A 23,265-nucleotide genomic window follows, 5' to 3' on the forward strand; every position below is an offset into this window, starting at 1 on the left:
TCTCTCTCTCTCTCTCTCTCTTTTTCGTTCTCTCTCTCTCTCTTTCTCTTTCTCATTTTCTGCCAAGAGATGCGGACTCTTCGCAGACTAATCCGCAGCATGTGCACATACCCTTATTGTCAAGTGTGCGGTATTTGAGAATTTTGTTCATTCTGATAAAGATCTGATGCCGTATTCCCATAGCCAATTACAAATGTAAGCTATGTGAAAAATAGTATTTCCCTGGATTTCTTCATCTTCTTATCCTCTGGTGACTCATTGATCACTTTCTTGGCTCAAGATGTTTTTACATCAGACGACTGGGGGGCACTAATCGACCGACGATCAGCTGCTTGCTTACTTAGCCGCAGTCATTTAATCGCCTGTTTACACGAGCAGACCACTCTTCTGTAATGGATCGTTCTGTACACGTAGGCTGCAGTTGTTTTTGACAGCACTTGTCCTGTTTAGACAGGATGATGTGCTGCCGAGAATTATGATCTTTTGTCCAAGCTAAAAGATTATTTCACCCAACGAACGATTATTTTGCTTGTTCGTCAGGTGATCAGCAAGATAATCATGAAAAGAACTTTCCTAGGAATGCACATTCCCGATAATCTTGCAGTGAGAGTGGACCCTTACTATATTATTATGCATTGCTTATCAAGCGCAATCATATTCCATAGCACTTTTACAGACATTATCATTACTGTCCCCATTGGGGCTCACAATCTAAATTCCCAATCCGGGGTATGCCTTTGGAGTGTGGGAGAAAACTGGAAGACCCGGAGGAAACCAGATAACCCGGAGAATACCAATGCAAACCTGAGAACATATAAACTCCTTGCAGATGCTGTCCTTGCTGGGAGATGAACCCAGGGCTGCACTGCTAACCACTGAGCCACCATGCTCTCCGTACATAAGGCAGTTACCTGTCAACAGTATGTAAGACAAAGCTACTTGCCAAGTGGAGTGATAACCTGCCTGTTCATCCATTGTCTTCTATGTCCAGGTTATATTTAATAAAATGTTATTCACACCCCCTCTTTTCCCCTGGAATTTAGCACCATGCTTGTCCTGTGCGATTCATGGGCTCTCTGTAGCATTTCAGATTTACATGATATTTTGGGAATATGTGATAAAACCATTTGAGCGCATTCCTCCAAACCAGGGACACGACTTCTGTATGTAATAAAAGTCATTACGTAATCCTGTGATCACTACTTCATTGAAGCAGATCTATCGCTAGATTTCATAAAAACTAAATGTATTATTAAATATATCTCTTAAACCTGATGAGGCTGGTGGATTTCTTTTGAAAATCCATCAGAATGGTTTCATGATCCATTATGAAAGTTTACCCCAATTTCCTCTCACCAAGTCTGATTGACAATTCAGTGCCCCTCCTCACTGCTGTGCTGACTGTCCACCCACCTAGTCTTCAATGACAGCTCCTCAGTGCCCCTCCTCACTTCTGTGCTGAATGTCCACCCACCTAGTCTTGAATTACAGCTCCTCAGTGCCCCTCACTGCTGTGCTGAATATCCACCCACCTAGTCTTGAATGACAGCTCCTCAGTGCCCCTCCTCACTGCTGTCCACCTAGTCTTGAATGACAGCTCCTCTGTGCCCCTCCTCACTGCTGTGTTGAAAATCCACCCACCTAGTCTTGAATGACAGCTCCTCAGTGCCCCTCCTCACTGCTGTCCACCTAGTCTTGAATGATAGCTCCTCAGTGCCCCTCCTCACTGCTGTGCTGAATATCCACCCTCCTAGTCTTGAATGGCAGCTCCTCAGTGCCTCTTCTCAATGCTGTCCACCTTGTCTTGAATGACAGCTTCTCAGTGTCCCTCCTCACTGCTGTGCTGAATATCCACCCGCCTAGTCTTGAATGACAGCTCCTTAGTGCCCCTCCTCAATGCTGTGCTGAATGTCCACCCACCTAGTCTTGAATGACAGCTCCTCAGTGCCCCTCCTCACTGCTGTGCTGACTGTCCACCCACCTAGTCTTGAATGACAGCTCCTCAGTGCCCCTCACTGCTGTGCTGAATATCCACCCACCTAGTCTTGAATGACAGCTCCTCAGTGCCCCTCCTCACTGCTGTGCTGAATGTCCACCCACCTAGTCTTGAATGACAGCTCCTCGGTGCCCCTCCTCACTGCTGTGCTGAATGTCCACCCACCTAGTCTTGAATGACAGCTCCTCAGTGCCCCTCCTCATTGCTGTGCTGAATGTCCACCCACCTAGTCTTGAATGACAGCTCCTTGGTGCCCCTCCTCACTGCTGTGCTGAATGTCAACCCACCTAGTCTTGAATGACAGCTCCTCAGTGCCCCTCCTCACTGCTGTGCTAAGTGTCCACCCACCTAGTCTTGAATGACAGCTGCTTGGTGCCCCTCCTCACTGCTGTGATGAATATCCACCCACCTAGTATTGATTGACAGCTCTTCTGCACCCCACATGTGCGGACAGACTGAATACACTTAGACTGACGAGATATTTAATTCAATAGCTGGACTTATAAATTGTTCTTTTTAATATCAGGATTATACAGCCATTTTGACATGTTTTTTCAGAGTAAATACAACCGGTTCATCAGGTCTAAGAGCTCTACTTAATATAGATTGTACTGTGAAATCTTATGACAGATCAGCACAAATTTACTCACTTTCTTGAGGGTAGATTTTAGTACGAGCTTTATCTTTTTCATATAATGTTATATATGTGTTCAGCTCATAGAAAACGACAGCGCTCCAAAATTCTGATAAAGCAAAAACAAAATCATTGTTTGATACCTATTGAGTGCTGCCCAACATTGGATGTGGATCAATAAAGGATCTTTTTTTTTTTTTTTCGGTTTCCCTGGATTTTGGAGCGCTGCTGTTCCTTGTGGACTATTATCGGGGACCCGTTGTTGCTTTCCCAGGATTAGCGCCCAACTACTGTCACGGTGCTTTTTTCTGTTTTGTTTTTTTTCTCACATTCGTATAAGATAGAGAGAGGGAGAGAGATAAAAGGAAGATAATTATAACCGCACAAAGAAGGAAAGAATCCAGGTGCAGAGCCCCCCAGGCAAATACTAAACCTCAGTTGAGGAAATCCAGGAAAAATTGGAGTGAAACAAAGAGCTATTTAACTAGCCGCCCAAAAGGCGACGTTTTGGTCCAAACAACAGGAACCTTTCTCGATAGATAGATATGTTATATAATTTTTTTTTTTTTTTTTTTTGTAACCTGTAAGATCCCATAACAGAGTATAACACATGCCATAACGTGAAGGCAGCATGCTAATACTGACATTGTGATCATTGACTTTTAGGGAATGGTTCCTTTTGTATTTGTGGGCACAAAGGACAGTATCACCAACGCCACCGTTCTGCTGGACTACCACCTTAACTACTTAAAGGTAACTTTTTCCGGTGTAATGCACATCATTGTTCCCTAATTTCAGCTTTTCACTCAGTTTTTACTAATCAACATTCTCACTCAACGTCTGGCTTAGGGTATATACAATCTATGCTGAGAATATTTTCTGAAGGGGTTTTAAATGACCACCTAGCTATAGATTGTCTATATGTGTGCGCGTCTGGGCAGGTAGACGAGGATAAAGACTACTCTTTATGCTTAGTATAAAAAGAACATATTTTTGGGTGCGTAGGAGATCTCCAACAAGGAGATCCATATGAAGGTTGAGATATGACTGGGTCACCCAATTAATATGGGCTCAACCTAGCACATACTTGTATAATTATTTAAAATAAGTATGCATGTACTATTGTTTCACCCTATAGAAATCTCTTCATATCAATAGGTAACAAAAAATGGAGCAATACACAAAGAACTGAAAACAGTAAAAAAAAGAAAAGGCCAATAACCCAAACAATTACACACAAACATGAGAGACTGTAATAAGACTAACACCTATCCTCATTTGTCAAACAATTATTAATAACATACAAGGTATCCGTGGGTACGGAAAGTTTTCAGACCCCTTTAAAATTTTCACTCTGTTTTATTGCAGCCATTTGGTAAATTCAAAAAAGTTCATTTTTTCTCAATAATGTACACTCTTGTACCCTATCTTGACTGAAAAACAGAAATGTAGAAATTTTTGCAAATTTATTAAAAAAGCAAAACTGGAATTTCACATGTTCATAAGTATTTAGACCCTTTGCTCAGTATTGAACAGAAGCACCCTTTTGAGCTAGTACAGCCATGGGTCTTCTTGGGAATGATGCAACAAGCTTTTCACACCTGGATTTGGGGATCCTCTGCCATTCTTCCTTGCAGATCCTCTCCAGTTCCATCAGGTTGGATGGTGAATGTTGGTGGACAACCATTTTCAGAGAGGCTCAATTGGGTTTAGGTCAGGGCTCTGGCTGGCCCAGCCAAGAATGGTCACAGAGGTGTTCTGGAGCCAATCCTTTGTTATTTTAGCTGTGTGCTTAGGGTCATTGTCTTGTTGGAAGGCGAACCTTCGGCCAAGTCTGAGATCCAGAGCACTCTGAAAGAAGCTTTCGTCCAGGATATCTCTGTACTTGCCCGCGTTCATGTTTCCTTCAATTGCAACCAGTTGTCCTGTCCTTGCAGCTGAAAAACACCCCCATAGCATGATGCTGCTGCCACCACCATGTTTCACTGTTGGGATTGTATTGTGCAGGTGATGAGGAGTGCCTGGTTTTCTCCACACATACCACTTAGAATTATCACCAAAAAGTTCTATCTTCGCCTCATCAGACCAGAGAATTTTATTTCTCATAGTCTGGGAGTCCTTCATGTGTTTGTTTTGTGGAACTTTCTCCCGTCTCCCTACTGCATCTGAGGAGCACAGCCACAGTGATCTTGGGGTTCCTCTTTACGGCCTCGATCACACATGCGAGGAATACGGCCGAGTCTCACATGTTAATACCCGGCACTGCCTGGTACTCGGGAGCGGAGCTTGCAGCCGAATAGCAGTACATGGAGCCGCACGCTCCTCTCCTGAATGGCGGCGGCAGTGCCGAGTATTAACATGCGAGACGCTGCCGTATTCCTCGCTTGTGAGATCCCCGTCTACCTCTCTCACCAAGGCTCTTCTCCCTTGATTGCTCAGTTTGGCTGGACAGCCAGGTCTAGGAAGACTTCTGGTGGTCCCAAACTTCTTCCATTTAAGGATTATGGATGCCACTGTGCTTTTAGGAACCTTGAGTACTGCAGAAATTCTTTTTTAACCTAGGCCAGATCATTGCCTTGCCACAATTCTGTCTCTGAGCTCCTTGGCCAGTTCCTTTGACCTCATGATTCTCATTTGGTCTGACATGCACTGTGAGCTGTGAGGTTGTATGTAGACAGGTGTGTGCCTTTACAAATCATTTCCTATCAGCTTAATTAAACACAGCCGGACTCCAATGAAGGAGTAGTATCATCTCAAAGAGGATCACAAGGAAATGGACAGCATGTGACCTAAATATGAGTGTCTGAGCAAAGGGTCTGAATACTTATGACCATTTGATATTTCAGTTTTTTTTTTTTTTTTAGTGAATTTGCAAAAATTTCTACTTTTTTTTTTTCCAGTCAAGGTGGGGTGCAGAGCGTACATTGATGAGAAAAAATGAACTTTTTTGAATTTACTAAATGGCTGCAATGAAAAAGAGTGAAAAATTTAAAGTTATTGGCCTTTTTTATTGATTTTAGTATTTTTTGTGTATTGCTCCATTTTCTTTATCGCCTTATTGGGGGACACAGATGACCATGGGTGTATGCTGCTGCTGCTAGGAGGCTGACACTATGCAAAACAAGAAACTTAGCTCCTCCCCGGCAGTATACACCCACCGACAGGCACCACGCACCTCAGTTTGTGCTTAGTGTCTGTAGGAGGCGGACCGGGATCTCCCCAGATCCGCATTTAATCCTTTTCTTTTCAGGTTTTTGTTGTGTTTTTTTAATGATTTCCCCTTTCTTTTTCAGATACAGCTCAGGAAACGGGATGTGAGTTCATCCTGCTTTTCCTATTAATGCGGCTGAGCGAGCAATGTGGTAACGCCCACATCGCAACTCTCAGGCCCGCAGGCAGGACCTTCCCCTATCACCCTCGGATACTAGGGGCCATGGATGGACGGTCCTAGCCGATTCCCCTCCTCACCCCTCTCCCAGGACAGGGCTGAGAGGAAGACGGCGGTCGCCAGCGGTGACGTTTCCCTGACACGGGGATTGGAGCCGTCTTCTGCACCATACGGCGGTGCGGGTACTGAGGATCACCTCTCCCAGCGACCTGCGTTCTATCGCGGGCCCCTGTGGTCAGCCTCTTCAGGGACATCAGGTATGTTTTTCTGAATGTTCCCTGCAGCCATGCGCTCACATGCCAGTCTAGGACAGCAGAGTACCTCTCCTCCTTTTGAATTTCCCGCCCCTTGAACCAGCGCTCTGACAGGCGCGCGTCCCTCTTGTCGCGGGGGTGGGGGGGGCGCTTCCTCCGTCAGCGCTCCCTCCATCAGCGCTCCCCGTCCTCATCAGCTACAGGGAGGGAGCGCTTTCAAGCCCGGGCGCGCCGTCGCTAGTGAAAGTGAGGGAGCACTTTCACTTTCATTTTCAAAAGTTCCTCCCTCTCCCTGCGCGCGCTTTCCCCGCGCGCTTTTTCAGCCTATCTCAGGGCTGCTTTCACTTCAGCCCTGTCACTGTCTTTGGCCGTCCCCCTCCCCTCTGGGGTCTCAGCCAATCGCGCCATGCGGTGGCTTAGCCCCGCCCACCGCCAGCGTTTCTTCCTGGATTGACGATCTTCTTCCTCCTTCTCTCCGGACCTCGCCTGGGGGACACATCGCTTCTGATCCTCGGTAGGCTAGACGCTGACTATCCCTGGCACCTAACTTAGCTCCCCCCCCCCCCCCGCAGTTTCCTCAGGCTGTGTTTTTTCTGCCACTGAGACTTATGCACAACCCCGCAAGGGCCTTCTGCTCCAGACCCACCGCTACTCACTACGCCTGCGCGCGCTGTAAAAAGAAGTGGGCTTCGGGTCAGTCGTCTCCCCTCTGCCTCTCCTGCAGCCCTTCCACCATGTCGGCCCCTCAGGAGCACTCCGAACCCCGGGCGGAGACCACCCCACCCCTGGAGTGGGCCGTGGCGATGTCTCAGTCAGTTTCTGAGCTGACAAAGGTGTCTCAATCGCTGGTCCAGGTCTTAGAGCGGTTACCTCAGTTAGCTGCTGTCACCTGTGCACCGACCGCCTCGCATGGTGAGTCGCCAGCACCGGACCGTGGCCCTCAGACGGACAGACCAAGTCGGGGCTCTAGGAAGCGGGTCCTGTCTGGCTCTTCCTCCGGTTCGCAGGGTCCCTCTGCTTCTCTCAGGCTACGCTCCTCGTCCCCCTCATCGGCAGACGATCCGGGGTCAGACGAGGATTCACTATCTGGATCAGACTCAGAGGCGGACGACGGAGATGGTAGGTAGTCTCATATTGGCTATATACCAAACACTCAAGATTAAGGAGGATAAGGCCCCCCCTCAGGAATGCTCTGTTTCCCTTAAGAAGGCAAGGCCTCCATCTCGAACCTTCCCTAATAAGGATTTCGACACTTCCTTAGCCAACCACTGGCAACATCCTGAGAAACGTTTCTCAGGCCGCAAGTACTTAGATGTACTTTATCCCTTTGATGCGGAGCTAGTCACGAAATGGACCAAAGCTCCCGAGGTAGATCCACCAGTTTCTCGTATTTCCTCTAAGACGGTCCTTTCCCTTCCGGACGGAGCTTCTCTCAAGGACCCATCAGACAGGCAAATAGAGTCGTTGGCTAAGTCTATCTTTGAGGCATCCGGTGCATCCCTATGCCCTATCTTCGCTTCCGCTTGGGTGGCGAAAGCCATTTCGGCTTGGGCAAAAATTCTGCACAGGGGCGTTTCAGCGGCAGCTCCTCAAGACGAGCTGGCAGATTTAGCAGACCAAATTAATCACGCAGGCAAGTACCTTCTGGCCGCCTCCTTGGACGCGGCAGAGTGCGTTGCTAGAGCTAACAGCAACATTGTGGCAATACGCCGCATTCTTTGGTTGAAGTCTTGGAATGCGGATACTACCTCAAAGAAGTCGCTCACCAACCTGGCATTTCATGGCACTAGGCTCTTTGGCGCCAAGCTGGATCAGCTAATCTCGGATGCCACGGGTGGAAAGAGCACTTCCCTTCCTCAGTCCCGTCCTAAGAGGTTCTTTAACAAGAGGGCTTCTCGGCCTTTTAGGTCCTTTCGCCCCTTCTCTCCCACAGACGGTTCATCCCAGCAGGACCGTAACACTGCTTCCAATGACCGGAGAAAGCCATCGTATAAGCCAGCCCCTCGCTGGAGATCCAGGGGTCAGCCTTCCAGGTCCTCAGGCGCTCGATCCGGAAGGTTTTCATCTAAGTGACGGGTCACCCCCACCTGGAAAGCTTTCCAGGGTGGGAGGCAGACTTTCCTTTTTCAAGGACGCGTGGCTATCCGTTGTCGACGACGCTTGGGTCAGGGAAATCATCACGTCCGGATACAAAATCGAGTTTTCTTCCCTCCCAAACAGTCGTTTCTGTCTGTCCCGATCCCCAAAACAGCGATCACAGGTTCCAGGGTTCCTTCAGGCCGTCTCCTCTCTCCTTTCCGCCGGGGTCATCGTTCCCGTTCCTACAAACGAGCGTTTTTTAGGGTTCTACTCGAATCTCTTTGTAGTCCCAAAAAAGGACGGCTCACTTCGCCCAATTTTGGACCTCAAACGGCTCAATCGCCACGTGAAGATCCGCCATTTCAAGATGGAGTCTCTGTGTTCGGTAATAGCCTCAATGGAGCCCGGAGAGTTTCTCTGCTCGGTGGATATACAGGATGCCTACCTCCACATCCCCATTTCTCGCCAGCATCAGAGATACCTCCGCTTTGCGATTCAGAACAACCATTATCAGTTCGCGGCCCTTCCCTTCGGCCTAGCCTCCGCCCCTCGTGTCTTCACGAAGGTGATGGCAACAGTCATGGCCATCCTTCGATCCAGAGGGATCCTTATCATCCCTTACCTGGTCGATCTTCTGATCAAGGGCTCGTCCCGACAAGACTGTCTTCACAGCCTTCACATAACCTTGGATGCCCTCGGATGCCTGGGATGGATAGTCAACAAGGACAAGTCCACTCTGTGCCCTACCCAGCGACTGACCTTTTTGGGCATGGAGTTCGATACGAATCTGGCCCGAGTGTTCTTACCGAGGGACAAGTTTTCAACCCTTCGCAAGGGGATACAGTCCCTTCGGCGCTCGAGGGTCATGTCCCTTCGGTCCTGCATGAGAGTCCTGGGGAGGATGATGGCCTCTATGGAAGCAGTGCAATTTGCACAATTCCACTCTCGCCCTCTCCAGCTGTTCCTCCTGTCAGTCTGGGACAAGACCTCGTTTTCTCTGGATCGCCCCATTCTTCTTCCGCTCAGAGTCAAACAATCGCTAACTTGGTGGACGTTGTCGACTTCATTTCTCCGCGGAAGATCCTTTCTCCCGCCTCGGTGGCAGGTCATCACCACCGATGCCAGTCTCCTAGGATGGGGGGCGGTCTACTGTCAGAGAACGGCCCAAGGGCGTTGGAACGCCCAGGAGACTCTTCTGCCCATCAACCTTCTGGAGATCAGGGCAATCTTCCTCGCTCTCCTTCGTTGGCAGCATCTTCTAGTAGGCAAGCCGGTCCGCATTCAGTCAGACAACGCCACGGCCGTGGCGTACATAAACCACCAGGGCGGTACTCGCAGCAGGCAGGTGATGTCGGAAGTGGCAAGGATACTTCTTTGGGCAGAGCGTCACGTGCCGGCGATTTCCGCCGTTCACATTCCAGGTGTGGAAAACTGGGCAGCCGACTTCTTGAGTCGCCAAGGTCTAGCGTCAGGCGAATGGTCCCTTCATCCCACAGTCTTCAGTCAGATATGCCAGCGCTGGGGCACCCCGGACGTCGATCGCATGGCCTCTCGGATGAACAACAAGGTTCCTCACTTTGTAGCCAGGTCCAGGGATCCATTAGCCGTCGGTTACGACGCCCTAGTAATCCCGTGGTCCCAGTTCCACCTACCTTACCTGTTCCCTCCGCTTGCCCTAATCCCAAGAGTGGTCAAAAAGATAAAGTCAGAGGGCATCCCGGTCATCTTAGTGGCTCCAGACTGGCCGAGACGACCTTGGTATGCGGAGCTGGTGAACATGCTCACGGACGTCCCCTGGAGGCTTCCAGACCGTCCAGATCTTCTCTCGCAAGGCCCCCTTTACCACCAGAGTTCTCAATCTCTCAGTTTAACGGCATGGCCGTTGAGGCCGCGATTCTGAAGGAATCAGGGTTTTCCAACCGGGTCATTCAGACCTTGATTAAGGCTCGGAAGCCTGCTTCTTCCCGCATTTACCATAGGTACTGGAAGGCCTTTTTTCGCTGGTGTGACGAAAACGATGTTTTTCCACTATCGTTCTCAATTCCTTCCATTCTTGGTTTCCTCCAATCCGGCTTGGATGCGGGCCTATCCCTCAGTACTCTCAAAGGCCAGGTATCTGCCCTAGCAATCCTCTTCCAGACGGATCTGGCTTCCTTACCGCAAGTGAAGACCTTTCTCCAAGGAGTCGCCCATGTGGCTCCTCCTCATCGTTCTCCGATAGATCCATGGGATCTCAATCTTGTTCTTGGCGCTCTCCAGAAGGCGCCGTTCGAGCCGATTCAGGACATCCCTCTGTCTTTTCTTTCATGGAAGGTGGCTTTTCTGATCGCCATTACTTCCATCAGGAGAGTTTCTGAGCTGGCGGCCTTATCCTGTCGTTCTCCTTACCTTATCCTCCACCAAGATAAGGTTGTTCTCAGGCCAGTTCCTTCTTTCCTTTCGAAAGTGGTATCCCCCTTTCACATTAACGAAGATATCGTCCTTCCATCATTTTGTCCTGCGCCTGCTCATCCTCTGGAAAAGTCGCTCCACAAACTGGATGTAGTGAGAGCCTTGCGTGTTTACCTTGCCAGGACCGCTTCCTTTCGCCAATCTGATTCCTTGTTGGTCATTTCTGAGGGTCGCCGGAAAGGTCTTCCGGCCTCCAAGTCCACAATTGCTCGTTGGATTCGGTCTACCATCCTGGAAGCCTATCGTCTTCAGGAGAAACGGCCTCCTCCGGGGGTGAAAGCCCACTCCACCCGAGCTGTAGGGGCTTCTTGGGCTGTGCGACACCAGGCTTCGGCCTTACAACTTTGCAGAGCCGCGACCTGTTCATCTTTGCACACCTTCGTGAGGTTCTACAGGGTTCATACCCAGGCCTCGTCTGATGCAGCTCTTGGTAGGAAGGTGCTGCAGGCGGCGGTGGCGCATCGACTGACCTAAGCCCTTCCTTATTTCATTCCTTTATTGCTGTTCCCACCCTCGGGACTGCTTTGGAACGTCCCATGGTCATCTGTGTCCCCCAATAAGGCGATAAAGAAAGAGGGATTTTGGGTTCTTACCGTAAAATCTCTTTCTTGGAGCCTTCATTGGGGGACACAGCACCCGCCCTGTTTAATTAGTACCGTGTTGGGTCTGAGAGTCCCTTGTTGAGTTGGTACATATGTTTATGGTTTTGGTTGCTTCTCCTACTGCTTTTTTCACCAACTGAGGTGCTTGGTGCCTGTCGGTGGGTGTATACTGCCGGGGAGGAGCTAAGTTTCTTGTTTTGCATAGTGTCAGCCTCCTAGCAGCAGCAGCATACACCCATGGTCATCTGTGTCCCCCAATGAAGGCTCCAAGAAAGAGATTTTACGGTAAGAACCCAAAATCCCTCTTTTTGTTACATATTGATACGAATAGATTTCTGTAGGGTGATTCCATAGCATGTGCATACTTTTTTTTTTTTTTTTTTACTTTGTTTAAGCAGTTAAGTTACAGATGCAGTATATTCAGTGTTTCGCTGTGGTTGTATGGTTGCTGCACTGGATCATAATAGTCATAGTCAAAAGTGTTGGCAGTCTTGAAATTGTTACAGAAAATGAAGTATTTTTCCCTGAAAATTATTGCCATTACGCTTGTTTTGTTAATGCACATGTTTATTTCTTTGGTGTAAATTAGAACAAAGCAAAAAAAAAAAAAGAGGGAAAAAAGTTAAATTGATTATAATTTCACACAAACCTCCAAAATGGACCTGACAAAATTGTCGGCACTTTTTACAAAATTGTGGGCAAACAATTTTGTTTCAAGCATTTGATGCTTGTTTAAACTCACTTGTGGCAAGTAACTGGTCTGGGCAATATGAAAATCACACCTGAAACCAAATAAAAGGGAGAAGTTGACGCAATCTTTGCATTGTGTGTCTGTCACTCTAAGCATGGAAACAGAAAGAGGAGAAGAGAACTATTTAAGGACTTGAGAATCAAAATTGTTGAAAATATCAACAATCTCCAAGTCACAAGTTGATCAAAAGAGTTCTTAATGTTCCTTTGTCCACAGTGCGCAACATAATCAAGAAGATTGCAACCCATGTCACTGTAGTAAATCTCCCTGGATGTGGACAGCAGAGAAAAGTTGATGAAAGATTGCAATGCAGGATAGTGGATAAGCAGCCCCAATCAAGTTTCACATAAATTCAAGCTGTCCTGCAGGCTCAGGGTGCATCACTGTTGGTGCAAACTATCCATCAACATTTGAATGAAATGAAACACTATGGCAGGAGACCCAGGATGACCCCAGTGCTGACACAGAGACCTGAAAAAGCTAGATTTCAGTTTGCTAAAATGCGCATAAGCCAAAATCCTTCTGCGAAAGCGTCTTGTGGACAGATGAGGCCAAGATGGAGCTTTTTTGGTAGAGCACATCCTTCTACGATTTACCAAAAATGGAAAAGAATAAAACACAGTACCTACAGTCGATTACGGTGGGGGTTCAGAAATGTTTTGGGGTTGTTTTTCTGCCTCTTGCACTGGGTACCTTGACTGTGTGCACAGCATCATGAAGATTATCAAAGGAATGGGGTCACAATGGAGCGCCCAGTGTCAGAAAGCTGAGTTTGCGTCCTAGGTCATGATTCTTCCAGCAGGACAATAATCCCAAACATACTTCAAGAAGCACCCAGAAATGGATGAAAAAAGTGTGCTGGAGAGTTCTGAAGTGGCCGCAATGAGCCCAGATCTAAATCCAATTGAACACCTGTGGGGACAACTTAAAATTGCTGTTGGGAGACGGTGCCTTCAAATATGAGAGACTGGAGCAGTTTGCAAAAGAAGAGTGGTCCAAAATTCCAGCTGAGAGATGTAAGAAGCTTGAAGATGGTTATAGGAAGCGATTAATTGCAGTTATTTATTCCAAATGGTGTGCAACCAAATATTAAGTTGAAGGTTCCAACAATTTTGCCGGCTCATTTTGGGGGGTTTTTTTGTGAAAAATTTTCATTTTTTTTCTCTTACTATTTTCTTCCGAAACACACAAAGGAAGTAAACGTTTATAACAAATCGTGTAATTGCAATAATTTTCTGGGAGAAATAACGTATATACTCGTGTATAAGCCGAGCTTTTCAGCCCATTTTTTGGGCTGAAAGTCTCCCTCTCGGCTTATACACAAGTCATATACCTTGGGGTCGGGGGGGGGGTGTCAGAGATCATACTTACCCCCTCCTGGCGCGGTCTCTGCTTCTCCATGGTCTCCCTTCCTGCCTTCAGCGGCCACGTGGTACCGCTCATTAAACCCATGAATATGCACATATTCATGAGTGTAATGAGCGGTACCATGTGACTGCTGAAGGAAGGGAGATCGTGGAGAAGCAGAGGGGCTGCAGAGACCGTGCCAGGAGGGGGTAAGCATGGCGATATTCACCTGTCCGGGGTCCATCGCTGCTCCCTGCTGTCTGCTGCATCCTCTGTCTGTGATGTTTAGGCAGCAGAGGGCGCGGTGACATGGTTAGTGTGCGCTGCACCCTCTGCTGGCTGAACAGTCGCTGACAGGAAGCAGGCACACCGCTGTGAGCAGCGATGGACCCCGGACAGGTGAATATCTCAGGTGCCGGGTCCTGAGCAGGGGAGGTGAGTATGGCATTTTTTTGCAGCAGCAGCGTATGGGAGCATAATATATGGAGCATCTTATGGGGGCAGCATGTGGGGGCATATTCTATGGAGCAGCATATGGGGGCATATTCTATGGAGCAGCATATGGGGGCATAGTCTATAGAGCAGCATATGGGGACATAGTCTGTGGAGCAGCATATGGGGGCATATCCTATGGAGCAACATATGGGGGCATATGCTATGGGGCAGCAGCATATGAGGGCATATTCTATGGAGCAGCATATGGGGGCATATTCTATGGAGCAGCATATGAGGTCATAGTCTATGGAGCAGCATATGGGGGCATATTCTATGGAGCAGCATATGGGGGCATAGTCTATAGAGCAGCATATGGGGGCATAGTCTGTGGAGCAGCATATGGGGGCATATTCTATGGAGCAGCATATGGGGGCATATTCTATGGGGCAGCATATGGGGCAAATTCTATGGAGCAGCATATGGGGCATACTCTATGGGGCAGCATATAGGGGCATAGTCTATGGGGCAGCATATGGGGGCATAGTCTATGGGGAAACATATGGGGGCATAATCTATGGAGCAGCATATGAGGGCATAGTCTGTGGAGCATCTTATGGGGGAATAATCTATGGAGCATCTTATGGGGGCATATTCTATGGAGCATCTTATGGGAGCATTATTAACCTTTGTGCAGCATTATATGGGGTGTATTTTGTATGGAGCATTATATGGGGTGTATTTTGTATGGAGCATCTTATGGGGCCCTTCATGAACTGTATGGAGCATTATATAGGGCTCCTGATTCAATATGGATATTCAAAAACATTTAACATACTGATGTCTCAATTAATTTTACAATTTTACTTTTATTGGTATCTATTTTTATTTTTGAAATTTACCAGTAGCTGCTGCATTTTCGACATTAGGCTTATATGCGAGTCAATAAGTTTTCCCATTTTTTTGTGGCAAAATTAGGGGGGCTTATACGCGAGTACATACAGTGCTTCATTTTCTGGAACAATAACAAGGGTGCCAACACTTTCGGCCATGACTGTAAAGAGAGATGGTGTGAATCAACTTGCAGGACCTGGTTGTAATCTGTGGCGGCTGGACAGGAGACCAGCAAACCGCCTCTTACCTGATGATATCCTCTCCTCCCGTCCTCCCGTTTTAATTAGTCAGCTTGGCTCGACATTATCATTGCACTAATATACTTAATCCACAATTTCATATTAGATTTGAATGTATTACCCTAATAATGGAGTAAATATGAGACTTTTGGTTTGTTTAATTTTTCCTATACCTGCCTGTTCTGCCCTGCAGCAATTTCTCATGGCTCAAGTGGTGTCTCCTGCTTCCTTTGACCTCATTTCAACAGAGCAGTTCCTTCTCTTCCAGGCTGCTCTGTCGAAAGATGTCTATGCCGGCATAACGCTGATGGACAATTAACTTTACGCAGTTGGGTAACAAGGAGGCAGTTGTCAGTATGCATGATGTTGCCAGTGACGCCTTATTGACAGAGCGGAAGAGAAGGAACTACTCTGTCAACGTCACTTCATAGGAAGCAGGATTATCGCTGACAGGAGCGGTCCTTGACCACTGTGAGCTTTAAGAGATCATTGCTGGACAGGACAGAACAGGCAACTAATTATTAACTACCTGCCAGTAAGTTCTTAGCCCTATAGGAAAAACCTAAAGTCTCAGATGACCCCTTTTAGCTTTACCGTTTTATGAGTTTAGCAATCATAAAATGCTAATTTCAATATCTTTCAGGGATACTTTTAAAGAGGATCACATAGTCATTCTGATAAGCGTTTCATGGTTAGTACACCAGCCTCATCAAGATGAATGGCTCTATTCAATCTTACGTGCTGTTCGCATTGTGACATCTGGCGATAGATCCTCTTTAAATTGCGCTTCTCATTGCATGCATTTATGGCAGATGTAAATCCTAGCAATGAGATCTGCCTCTGTGGGAAAAGAGGCCCTGTCACTCCCTGCTTTCTGGGGAGAGGTGGCGGGATTCTCCACTGCTATAGAAATAAGGTGAAGCCTTGTACAAGGTGACCTGTGTGCACCAAGTGGATATGAAAACTGCTGCATGTCTTGTACGAGGAAAAAAGATGTATTCACGTATAAAACTCCCTGTATGTTCCTTATCCTGCATATCACTGTGTCCCTTATGTCCTTATTTCTAATCTTCATAGGAAGTGGACCAACTCCGCCTGGAGCGGCTGCAGATTGACGAACAGCTCCGGCAAATTGGCGCCAGCTCGAGGCCTCCACCAAGTCGTCCCGACAAAGAGAAGGGCTATTTGAGTGAAGACTGCAGTGGGATTGGACGAGGAAGTCGACCTTATAACAACAGGGGGCGCAATAGGAGGGGAACCGGTTATGCATCAGGTAGGCCAGCAACCTCTACATGCTGCGTTCTGTCACATCAGCACGATTGAGGTTTCCAATACTTCTGCTTACTTTTATTGTAATGTAATGATTAAAGCCTGGATGTTACTAATCCAACATTTAAAATGAAGCAATAATATGATTTTATTGCAGGTACAAATTCTGAGGCATCGAATGCTTCAGAGAATGAGTCTGACCACCGTGATGAGCTCAGCGACTGGTCCTTGGCACCTGCAGAAGAAGAGCGCGATAATTATATTCGGAGGGGTGATGGAAGAAGGCGTGGTGGAGCACGAGGTCAAGGACTGAGGGGACGTGGGGGGTTTAAAGGTAATTTCATTTTATGTTACTACTTTTTAACTTTGAGAGGACCTTATATCTGTCTCTGGTTGCCCTTTTGCTAAGCGCTATATAAACTCCACCCATATCACTGTGCATAGGCAAAAAGCTGTCAGTTAGTGATGGGGGCGTGGCTAGACTACTTGGCAGCAGGTTTACCAGTCCTCTTGTGATAATCTCTCTTCCCCCTACATCATGCTGCTCTCAAATGTGGTAGCATAAACTTGGTGGTACAGTCCTTTTAAATAAGGCACCTGCTGTGACAGAAGCTAGGTCCTCTTAAGTTTTTTTTTTAAACCAAGTCAAATGCAAAAAATGTCAAATTTAGCAGCAGACGAAGGTTCTTTGGCATATCCCTATTTTTAGAATCCACCATGGGACACTTGTGACATTGTTATAGTATGCAGCTTTTATGACACTGTAATATTTTCTTCTGCATCCTTTAGCAAATGATGACCAGTCTCGGACAGACAACAGACAGCGCAATTCCAGGGAGCCTAAAACGAGGACAGCAGATGGCTCTCTCCAGGTTGGTCAATGAGTTTTTAAAGGGAGTGCAACTGATTTTGTGATGTAATTGTCTATTTGAATAAGATCTTCTATTCATTTCTAATAGATATGGATTAACAATTCTGCTTCCATATCGATCTGTTCCCAGTGTTATAGTATGTCTGAAAAAAAATGAAATGACCCAGATTAGACCAAGTAGTGCATCACATACTGGATAAGACTAATCATGGTATCAGTCATGTGACCCACTGTGTGAACTATGAGACCCCTTGGCATGTAGTGAATGCTCTCTAGGTGAGTGTTTACTTGTAGTATGCAGACTATGGTGCTATCTGCTGCAGTCTCCAGGTAAAGATCAGGACTTGGAGGGGGGGGGGGGGAGGGGAGTGTGCACTCCCTGCAATCCCACGCATTTATTTTGCTGGTATGATGGGGTACCCAAAGGCCAATGAAAAAAAACCATCCAATCCAGTTCCTTAAGCCAACCCTCCTACTATACCTTCTGTCTGTGCACCTACGCAGGGACAGCAGCCTCCTCTGTTCACCTCCCGTCATCTCCACAGTAACAGCAGCCTCCTCTGTTCACCTCCCGTCATCTCCACAGTGACAGCAGCCTCCTCTGTTCACCTCCCGTCATCTCCACAGTGACAGCAGCCTCCTCTGTTGACCTCCCGTCATCTCCACAGTGACAGCAGCCTCCTCTGTTCACCTCCCGTCATCTCCACAGTGACAACAGCCTCCTCTGTTCACCTCCCGTCATCTCCACAGTGACAACAGCCTCCTCTGTTCACCTCCCGTCATCTCCACAGTGACAACAGCCTCCTCTGTTCACCTCCCGTCATCTCCACAGTGACAACAGCCTCCTCTGTTCACCTCCCGTCATCTCCACAGTGACAACAGCCTCCTCTGTTCACCTCCCGTCATCTCCACAGTGACAACAGCCTCCTCTGTTCACCTCTCGTCATCTCCACAGTGACAGCCTCCTCTGTTCACCTCTCGTCATCTCCACAGTGACAGCCTCCTCTGTTCACCTCCCGTCATCTGCACAGTGACAGCAGCCTCATCTATTCACCTCCTATCATCTGCACAGTGACAGCAGCCTCCTCTATTCACCTCCTATCATCTGCACAGGGACAGCAGCCTCTTTTGTACACCTCTTGTCATCTTGTTACCTCTTGGATGCCAGGAGGTAACAGGCTGGTTTCATCTCTACCATCTAGCTACAGATCACCGACATGATTGATGATCATGAGAATGAATTTGCACCAACTCTAATATGCTTAGTTTTTTTAGGACCTATATACTGTATTTTAAGAATATTCTGATCTTCATTAATAAAGACATTGGTACACAAAAATGGGAACTCTTCCTTCAACAGAATAGTAAAGGCTGGGGCGTTGTGGCAGTGGAAAGAAAAATTGCATGAACCGGCCTTTACGTTGCTTTTCTAAAATGTTGCTAGCCTCCAGGAAACCACACTAATTTTGCATTCAGCTCGAGTCGGACCCATATAAAATATTTTGACGTTGTATATCAAATTTAACTCTTTATTTCAGATTCGAATTGACAGCAATAACGAGAGGAGTGTACATACTAAAAGCATGCAGAGCACACCCATTGAGGGTAATCGGCTTCGCACCGGCAAAGATCGTATTCAGAAGAAAGAAAAGTCTGAGTCGGTGGATGGGCAGCAAGTGCTGGTTAACGGCGTACCGTAACTTTACATGTCTCCTGTCATCCCTTAACACTCTAAGAAAATTCTAAGATTCATCATAATTCACGTTATAGAAGCCTGTTAGGCCAAAGACAAATAGGCGAGAAGACACGGGGCATGAAACTGAGCGTTCCTGTTAGCCTTATTTTGTTAGTATTGGCTATAAAACAGTTTTCAAAAGGTCAGAGATTGGAAACTTATTTGCATTAAATATCAAACCTTCTGAGGCTTTCAAGTACATATTGCACTTGACTTAAAAAAAAAAAAAATAAAAAAAAATAAAAGTATTTTTTGTTTAAAAGAGAAAATAAATGAAAAAATACTAAGCTGTGTGTTGGTATAATTGTGTTCAGTTGCACTATTTTCAGGCAGCTGATTCGAACAGTAGACAAAAAAAAAATCCACTGCTATACTGAACTCATGTATTCAGCCAGGCTCATGGTCCCACTCATGCGATATGTCATTCGTCATTCCGTCACCTCCAGATCATTGGACAATATCTTAGTAGGACATATAATTGTGCAACGTAATGGCATTTCTCATTTGGTATAAAAAGAAAAAGAGAAAAAAAAAAAAATAAAAGTTGTATGATCTGTGCCTTTTTTATATCTCAACTTGTATGGCTAGTATTTGAATTCAGGAATCGGGGGAGAAAAGTGTATGTGTAAAATATATGTAGCAAATCTTTAAAACCCAATAGGACTCTTAAGGTGAGTGCATGCTGTCCATACATACGTAGACATAAGCCTCAGCCGCAAACGGTAGACATTTGGTTCTGCACTGATCTACTAGCAATTATTAATCATGCCAGGTACCCGGTGACAGAATAGATGGGACCATTTTTTTAGGATGTGAACGATGAGATAATCAAGGATTTGTATCTGACGTATGCGTGAGAACCTATTTAGTATCTGGACTTTTTTTTTTTTTTTAAATGTCCCCTCATCCCCCATGCAGGAAGGGTTAGTAGATGCTTGTATGCACCCGAAGACTTTACGTTGGATGGTTTTCCTATATCTGTAAAGTAAATCTGTCCCAAGAATGAGTTGTACCAACAATCCAGCTTTACCATGTAGCTTCTGTCCTTCTAATTTCCTATGCTCCGTTTCTTTATTGCCTATGAATTTGCATGTTCGGAATACGAGCTTCTCCTTATCTCCATGAGACTTCCAGATAAGCCCTGCTTCTTCTACCCGGATCCCATTTTGGTTTGGATTCCCATCTTCTTGCATACAAGTGAATACACAATGGCAAATTGCTGCACTTAATTTAACAGATTTAAAAAAAATAATAATAATAAAAAAAAGGAAAGACTTACAAGTATTGCCAAACACTAATTTTAGTTATTTATTTTTTGGGAATGTATAGTATTTGGAAACTGAATGAATTGGTACATTGCACACATCATCTCTACGCTGGTTTGGTTTAAAATACTGTAGATAATTAACCAAGGTAGTCTAACCTTGTAATTGCCCGCGTGGCATCCTCCTCTGTACATAATAGCTACAATATATCGGACTTTATGTTGACATTTGTTTGGTTATAGTGCAATATATTTTGTATGCAAGCAGTTTCAATAAAGTTTGATCTTCCTCTGCTAACTGAATTGGGTTGACTGAATTAAAGCCTTGTAGCCCCTTTTTTTTATTTATTTTTTTTCTTCAATTAGCAGCTATTGTGCCGTCTGCTCTATTCCGCTACCGGATGTCAGTCAATCTACTTATGCATTGGGAACTGATGCAAAAGGTATAAAGTACAGATAACATAGAGCAGAATTTGTCACATGACATGACTTATTGTTTCTAAATACAGAAGAAGTTCTGTACTGATTGGTTCTGTAAAATACCTTAGGAGTTGGTGTTTTTGATTTCTCTTCACAAGACCCTATAGCATCCATGTTACACCCACAATTCCCAGCCCAATCGCGAGTCTCTTGACCTGAAATAAAAACCTGATAGGCATTTATGAGGCTCAGGAGACTAGCCTTCGGGCAAGGAATTGTAGTCATAACAGGCATCATCGAACACACTTCGGCCTCTTATCACACAGCAGTATCTTGCATTCGTAGGTCAAAACTAGGAGAGGTTACAGACAAAGATGGTGCGCATGGAATTAGAGGACCTGGGACAGTAACCCGTGGCCACTGGACGGGAGTCCTGCCAACTGCCTCCTACCTGGCAGCATCCGTGGCTCCTCTTGATTACCCGGCCTGCTACAACATCCCTCGTGCATCAATAGTGATGTTGCACCAGACCAACAAATCAAAAGAGGAGCCTGGGATGCCATTAGGTAAGAGATTGTTTGCCAGGCTCATATTTGGTGGTCACAGATTACTGACATGGCTGCCTAACCGGGTACTGTGAATAGAAACTCACTACCATCTTGACTACGAAAGTCCAAAAGAGGTCTGTATATACCGCCCTCCCTAAATACCATAAATACCCAAAAAAACAAGGAAATAAAGCGCATCAAAAATGAAAATAAATGCAATACATTTTTATTTAAGCCCATATAGCATAAACAAGGAGAAGAAACAAACAGGTGTGAACATCACCCAATGGTATACATAAATACACATCAAGAGGGCCACATGAAAGGAGCCATATATGCCATACATGTGCTCAATGAAGCCCATCTACAATAATATAACATAAACACATGTTAGAAAAAGGCTCCTGAAATACTCCAAAGGAGAAAGAAGTAAGTCAATAGGCAAAAGACCTTAAATAAGGTATTTTACACAAAAACATAAGCCTGAAGATGAATACATCCAAGGTGGTAGCTGTAGTCCACTAAAAATGACTGAGCAGTTACTGTAGAGAGCAGTTGAATAAAGTGCCATGTGCATTCCTAAGTGCATTGTGCATAGTACATTACCATTTTCACACAAATATAACAGCAAAAGTGCTGAATGGAACACATGTCGTATAAAAGACCATGTATGCTGTAAAAATATATATTGAAGGTCACAAAGACCAACACAGGGTAAGTACCCAGAGAAGTACATATACTAGTAGTGGTACATGGGGTTAATACGCAAATATGTGATTGTTAGCGCATAATAGATTAACCCCTTTCTGACATCAGACGTACTATCCCGTCCATGGGACCCGGGCCCCTATGCCCATGGATGGGATAGTACGTCTAGTGCGATCAGCGGCGCCCACGTGGTGAGCGCCGCTGATCACGGCCGGGTGTCAGCTGCTTATCACAGCTGACACCCGGCACTATGTGTCAGGGGTGGTCACGGACCGCCCCCGACACGTTAACCCCTTGCACACCGCGATCAAACACGATCGCGGTGTACCGGGGGTTAAAGGGAAGCATCGGCAGGGAGGGGGCTCCCTCCGTGCTTCCCTGAGCCCCCCACAGCAGCGCAATGTGCAGCGCTGATGCGGGGGTCTCTCCCTACAGGTCCCCGGATCCAAGATAGTGACTGGGACCTTCGGGGGCCTGTAGGGAGCTGGCTTCCTCAGTGCCAGCAAAGCGCAGGCATGAGGAAGACTTCTGCACTGCCTGTGACAGATTGCTGATCTGTCACAGTGATCTGTGATGTGACAGATCAGCGATCTATCACAGGACAGTGATGTCCCCACCTGGGACAACCTAATAAAGTTAAAAAAAAAAAAAAAAGGTGTAAAAATAATTTTAAAAAAATCCCTAAATAAATTAAAAAAATATATATACAGTGGGGCAAAAAAGTATTTAGTCAGTCAGCAATAGTGCAAGTTCCACCACTTAAAAAGATGAGAGGCGTCTGTAATTTACATCATAGGTAGACCTCAACTATGGGAGACAAACTGAGAAAAAAAAATCCAGAAAATCACATTGTCTGTTTTTTTTTCATTTTATTTGCATATTATGGTGGAAAATAAGTATTTGGTCAGAAACAAGCAATCAAGATTTCTGGCTCTCACAGACCTGTAACTTCTTCTTTAAGAGTCTCCTCTTTCCTCCACTCATTACCTGTAGTAATGGCACCTGTTTAAACTTGTTATCAGTATAAAAAGACACCTGTGCACACCCTCAAACAGTCTGACTCCAAACTCCACTATGGTGAAGACCAAAGAGCTGTCAAAGGACACCAGAAACAAAATTGTAGCCCTGCACCAGGCTGGGAAGACTGAATCTGCAATAGCCAACCAGCTTGGAGTGAAGAAATCAACTGTGGGAGCAATAATTAGATAATGGAAGACATACAAGACCACTGATAATCTCCCTCGATCTGGTGCTCCACACAAAATCCCACCCCGTGGGGTCAGAATGATCACAAGAACGGTGAGCAAAAATCCCAGTACCACGTGGGGGGACCTAGTGAATGAACTGCAGAGAGCTGGGACCAATGTAACAAGGCCTACCATA

At 46.1% G+C, this 23,265-nt stretch overlaps 1 protein-coding gene across 2 annotated transcripts in view; it reads left to right on the forward strand.

Annotated features, from left to right (window-relative positions):
- The window catches only part of FMR1 (fragile X messenger ribonucleoprotein 1), a 90,476-nt gene extending 69,972 nt beyond the window's left edge, over window positions 1–20,504 (forward strand). For both annotated transcript variants that reach the window (XM_073543588.1, XM_073543589.1), the window contains 5 exons: window positions 3,297–3,383; window positions 16,145–16,340; window positions 16,494–16,670; window positions 17,126–17,208; window positions 18,746–20,504. In XM_073543588.1, coding sequence (XP_073399689.1) covers window positions 3,297–3,383; window positions 16,145–16,340; window positions 16,494–16,670; window positions 17,126–17,208; window positions 18,746–18,907 — 705 coding nt within the window. In that variant the 3' untranslated portion in view covers window positions 18,908–20,504. The remainder of the gene's footprint in view (window positions 1–3,296; window positions 3,384–16,144; window positions 16,341–16,493; window positions 16,671–17,125; window positions 17,209–18,745) is intronic.
- The last annotated feature ends 2,761 nt before the right edge of the window (window positions 20,505–23,265 follow it).

This window comes from Dendrobates tinctorius, unplaced genomic scaffold (genome assembly GCF_039654945.1).
Source record: "Dendrobates tinctorius isolate UK_male_01 unplaced genomic scaffold, ASM3965494v1 ptg000133l, whole genome shotgun sequence".
Lineage (NCBI taxonomy): Eukaryota > Metazoa > Chordata > Amphibia > Anura > Dendrobatidae > Dendrobates > Dendrobates tinctorius.